We start from the raw sequence: 5,497 nt of genomic DNA, 5'->3' as shown, positions 1-5,497 counted from the left end.
CTCCTCCTCCTCCTCCTCCTCCTCCTCCTCTCCTTCCACCCGTCCTCGTCCTGTTCTTCCTCCACCTTGTTTTTCCTTCAGTCCACAGCTTATATTTCTCTGAATAGACTGTTTTTGTCCTGGGCATGCCATCAGCTCAGTTGAAATAATTCTTGGCTGTATATTAAGGGAATAACCCAAGTTCGAGCCCCTGGCGCTACGGCCTTGGAATTATGATGTCTAGGGAGTTTTTAAGCTTCGACCCTATCAAGATGGACGTTGAATTCTGATGTCCTTAAACGACCTTGTTGTATTGAAAGTGGTGTATAAACGGCACCGTTGCTTTCAAAAGCGTTGTGTTCCTCGCCGTCCAGGCAGCCTGATGCCTTTTTCAGAGTAACTTGTAATTATGTAATTAATGGCAAGGAGTTCCCTCGACCGTCTGTGATGTACTGGTCAAACTCTTCGCATTTACATGCAAAAGACGTGTGTTAGATTCCTGGTCGGGAAAGTTATTTAGTCAAGTATCTTCATGTCTTCTTCGATGCTGTATGCCCCTGAGCTCGTGTAACATCTAACGTTGCTTGCCTTATCTTTATAAGAAAGCGTTGCAAGTGCCGTAATACAGTGGTCTCTTGAGACCAACCCTTCCATCAATAAGCACCGTACATAAATGAAACCAACCAGAGAAGGGGTGGAATGGTTAGGCTTGTTACTGTAACATACAAAAGACGTTTTTTTTAATTCCCTCTTAGGGAAGTACATGTATATGTGGGTGGTTGGCGGGTGCTCTGGTGTGGTTTGCTTCTTCTTGCCTATCAAACATCTATCGTCTTTATCCCCCCCTCCCCCTCCTTCTTTTTTATGTTTGTTACTCTCTTGTAACACCTCTAATCTTCGGCACTTATATGACCCTATTGTGTTGCAAGTGCCGTAAAACTCTTACAAGAACTAAAAGGAAAGTGTAGGCCTATATTGCAAGGTATCTCCGGCTTTCATTTGGGATGGTGTCTCCCTTTCAGCTCGGATTGGCCAACAGGCAAGGTTAGAGCAGCACGTCGCCTAAATCATTAACTTATTGATGACAAGGGGGCGTAAACCACATAACGCCAACAATATGACGGTTGAATATGCTCTGTTTTGCAATAGTTCCCAGGTTTATCTTCTATTGGGTGCATCGAGGATGCCCCGAAAGGTGCTATTTTTGTTTCTTTTCTTCTTTTATTTTGTCTGTCAGTCTTACTTTTTTCTCCCAGCCAAAGTGGTACGTTATTTTGTCAATGCGTATAAAAAGAACAAACTACTGAAATAGACCAACAAATTGGTTTATCTTTCAGAGCGCCAGAAGTGTGCCGTGTGGATCAAGAAGCTGTGTGAGCCGCCCGGTGGTGGGACTTCAGTGAGGTAAGCTAAAGTAAACGCTTTGTCCTTTAATGTCAGTTACGTAAGCTAAAGTAAACGCTTTGTCCTTTAATGATACTCGTCTTTTCAAGAAGGCAGTACTGTCTCTGTCTTTGTTTCAGTGTGGTATAACGTTACTCTGGTGTTGGTTTTAGAGCGCCACTAGTAGGTCTTACTTCTTTACCTTCCTCCTCCCTTTTTTCGGTTTACCTTTCTCTCCCTTTTCACCTGTGTTAAATAGCCGTTATTGTGTCTATCTTCTCTTTACTCATGTTGGTACTTCGTTCCTCTCAAGGCAGCTCCCAAAGCAGCGCAATATGGGACGTACAACACGTGTGGGAAGGCTAATAATATGCAGTGGGACGGCGTCTACTACTTCAGAATCTTTAAACAAACTTGGTACAAAAACAAGGGTAGGCCTTGGTGGCCCGCCCTTATACACATTGTTTTGCCAGTTGAGGTAACAGTGCGTCCATTTAGTGCTCGACTATTGTTTTTAGGAAGTTGTGTGTGTGTGTGTGTGTGTGTGTGTGTGTGTGTGTTTGTGTGTGTTTGTGTGTGTGTCCTGGGTGGAGCAGAAAAAGAATAACAAAACGAGAATCGAACTTTGGTAGGGGGTTCACCTGGCGTGAATGAATTGGTCTGGGTTTGAATTTGTATACCTCACAACAGCCGTTACGCTGTCTCGTTCCCGGTTAACTTTAAGAAATCCAAGCAAAGGAACAATAGGGAAAAGCAAACGTCCAAATTCTCTACGTCAATATTTCTCTTCTAATCTGCTTTGGCCTGAAGCCTAATTGCACTTAACAGCCTTGTGATGAGATCTGTTTTGATGTCAACAATAGAACCATTGTCCTACCCGAAGCCTTTGCGTCGTCGAAGCGGAATCGGACGTGTCAGGTGGTGACAGTCCGGCCACAAAGCTCACTTCAGATACTGTACTTGTCCCCTCAACAACGGGACGGACTGTTTTCTCAGCAAGGAAAAATACACTGTAGATTGGTTCTTTGTGGAGAAAGAAAGGGCAGAATTCGAATGTGTGCAAGTGTGGAGCTTATGTCCCCTACTGTCTGTACCTCCCTTTCAGAGTGTCAAGATTGCAGATAGTAAAACCCGAAGCGCTACTGAATTAATGCGTCCCCTCGCAGAAACTGGCCTCAGCGTGTTTTTTTATACCGTTAATCCTGTGTTTTTAGCCAATCGCCGGGGTCAGGAGATTTTTCTGTGTGTCTTCAGAGAGGTGGATTAAGTGAAATAATGAAGCATTATGCTTAGTAATCCTGTTAATTTCATAGACACAATGACTTAGTAGTATGGGCCCCTGCTTTCAAGGGTTTCTGCGTCTTATGAAGCCGCTCTTACTCTCGTGGGAGGTGAGAAATGAAAGGTTTGGATCAGGACGGGGAATTGTGTGTGGAGAGGGCGGGGGAGGAGTCGGGACGGGGGAAGAATCCAGGACCGAGATCTTCGAAATGTTTTTGCATTCTACGGCTGTGGTATGAGTATGGGCAAAGCTTTTATTTCGTGCCCCCGTCCCCTCACACACACACACACCACACACACATACGTTTGTAGATTACCCCTTCCCACCCTACTCCTTTTCTTCCCATTTCGCTCCGTGTTCCCTTTCTGCTTTGTAGTTGAGAGGATCACGTTCATTCTCAGCAGGATTCACAGAACATGTCAATATTTGAGGTGTCCCCTCGGACAGAATAGGGCCTTCCCTATGGAGATGGATACAGTAGGCATTATGCGTATTATTGCAACAGGACATGAGACTCTACTAAAGTGGGATTCAACTCCCGTCCGGTTGCTATCAAATTGTATGACAACGACAGCCATTGCGGTCAGACTTTGTAAGAAAATCCGAATTGACACCTATTCCGCTTCATCTGATCAGATTTACACAGACACTGTGTGTATGTTTGTTTGCTTGTTTCTTTTTTTTTAAATCAACGTTTGCAAGCTGCCTTAAAGGGTGCAGCTCGCGGGAAATAACTCAAAGCATCTAAGTTCTGCACTGGGAGAGGTTTTAATTTTGTTTAGGGGGTGTGTGTGTGTGTGTGTGTGTGTGTGTGTGTGTGTGTGTGTGTGTGTGTGTGTGTGTGTGTGTGTGTGTGTGTGTGGTGGGGTTGGGGTATTCCGACGTATACGATAACTACGACGACTAAGGACGACAGCAGCAGCAGTAATGACGGTGGCAACGACGATATTAATAAAATTTACACCGATAGTAATGATGATAATGCTGCTAATGCTGCTATTCTTCTGCACTAGATCTCAGTTAAAGGATCACAGTTTAACCTCTGGAACGCACACTTTGGCCTGCTTAGCTGCTATCCTGGTCCGACCATCCGATCGTGCAGTTCCGGCAAGTCACGTAAAGGTGATCTCCGATTATGATTCATCGGAGAGGTGATTCCTTGTTGTCTCCCGAAGACAGTTGTTGGCAAACCTGTTGTCGCGACTCAAATGACAGTGACAATACTGGCGTTTGTGGTGAAACGCTCATGCACTTTGTGGTCGCACACAGAAGACCTGAGTTCGATTCCTGTGTGGGGAAAGTTGTTTTTTTTTATCAAGTATTTCGGTCTTTCTGCTTGGACGTTGTTTCTCTTCCAGCCCGGGTTGGCCCTGACAGGCAGTGTCAAAGCCTGCTTCCTGAATGATTAACATTGTGTCGATGCGGGTGCAAAAGCACGTAATTAAAGATAATATTAGAGCATGTACTGAGAAGGAGCAGGAACAGAGGGGTGAGACGTTATCTCAGCATGTGTCTTTTTAGGCGGCTGTAAGTGTGACCATGGTCCGAGCAGCCTCCTGTGTTTCGTTCTTCGACTTCGGTTGTGTTCATGGGTTTCCGTGGTTATCCAGCCACATAGCTTTGTCATATCGGAGATGGGCGTTGAAGGAGAGGCCGTATCTGTGAAATGAACTTTTGAAAGAAGGGTGTTGCCCCCATCGTTCCGTAGCGCAGAGACTGAAACTACGTCTCCACTACCGGTACCGAGTCTGTGTTTTTGGATCGTAGCCGAAATCGATATGGAGAATAAATACTGACCCATTGTGTATTCCCCCTTCCGACTGGATCACTGCTGACACACAAAGAAAATTTCGTGTTTTCATTCCTGGGGGTTGATTGATGTCAATGATGTACTTGTCTAGAACAAATTTCTGGGGTTGTTAAATGAATAAAGATTGTCCTTTTTTCTAGACGTTCCTGGTAGCATGTCTTAATATTGTGTGGTCCGTGAATCGTATCCTGCCATCTCTGGCCCGCCCCCTCTCGACTGCTCGTCTTGTTTTTGATTTTGAGCCTGTAATTATTGGCTCGATACCAGGCCAGGTTCGTTCGTTTGTGTATGTGTGTGTGTATGTGTGCGTGTGTGTATGTGTGTGTGTTTGTATGTCTGTCTGCGCATTCGTGTTTGTGTCTGTGTGTGGACACCTGTAAGCGTCCGCATTAAACCGCATTTCAGGCTGCAATGCCAGCCCTTATCTTGGTCACGGCATTGGTGTTTGAGTCTTGCAGTGTATGGGAGCGCATTAAAGTGTCTTGTGTACTGTAATTTATGAAGACTATACCATACTAACGCTGCCACCTCGTAAGCCGATGGCATTTCTGATCAGATCAAGCAAAACTTGCTTTTAACTGGAGGGATTAGATATTTTGTTGAAGGTTTGGTGGGGGGGGGGTGCTGGTGTTGGATTTTTAAAACGCTATGAACAATTTGATTTTCTCTTTCGCACCCCATCTTCATTTTTCTTATCTTTTTCTGCTGTCCAGGAACACATGCCTAACGAAAATAACAATTATCCGTATATGACTCTGGGGGTCTACTTTTAAAGATTTACATATGGGTCTGTTTCTAGGAACACGTGCACGAACACAGAGTATGCTGGCCGTAGACTTTCTATTTTTGGATAAATTTATGTACCTATGTGTACTCAATTGTGTAATACATCTGAAATCTTACCACCTTGGAGAGCACATTTTTGTGTTGGGAACTATGCAGAAAATAAATGTCTACCCATTTGTTTTTCCGTTCTATCTACAGACAATCTGTCTGTCTGTCTGTCTGTCTGTCTGTCTGTCTGTCTGTCTGTCTGTCTGTCT

At 44.6% G+C, this 5,497-nt stretch overlaps 1 protein-coding gene across 3 annotated transcripts in view; it reads left to right on the top strand.

The window, feature by feature from the left end:
* The window catches only part of LOC101862025 (centrosomal protein of 112 kDa), a 54,365-nt gene that overhangs the window by 12,185 nt on the left and 36,683 nt on the right, over positions 1–5,497 (top strand). For all 3 annotated transcript variants that reach the window (XM_013081074.2, XM_013081073.2, XM_035969088.1), the window contains exon 2: positions 1,317–1,383. In XM_013081074.2, coding sequence (XP_012936528.1) covers positions 1,317–1,383 — 67 coding nt within the window. The remainder of the gene's footprint in view (positions 1–1,316; positions 1,384–5,497) is intronic.

The sequence above is a fragment of the Aplysia californica genome, unplaced genomic scaffold (assembly GCF_000002075.1).
Source record: "Aplysia californica isolate F4 #8 unplaced genomic scaffold, AplCal3.0 scaffold00113, whole genome shotgun sequence".
Taxonomy (NCBI): Eukaryota; Metazoa; Mollusca; class Gastropoda; order Aplysiida; family Aplysiidae; genus Aplysia; species Aplysia californica.
This window is presented reverse-complemented; position numbering and strand designations above follow the sequence as displayed.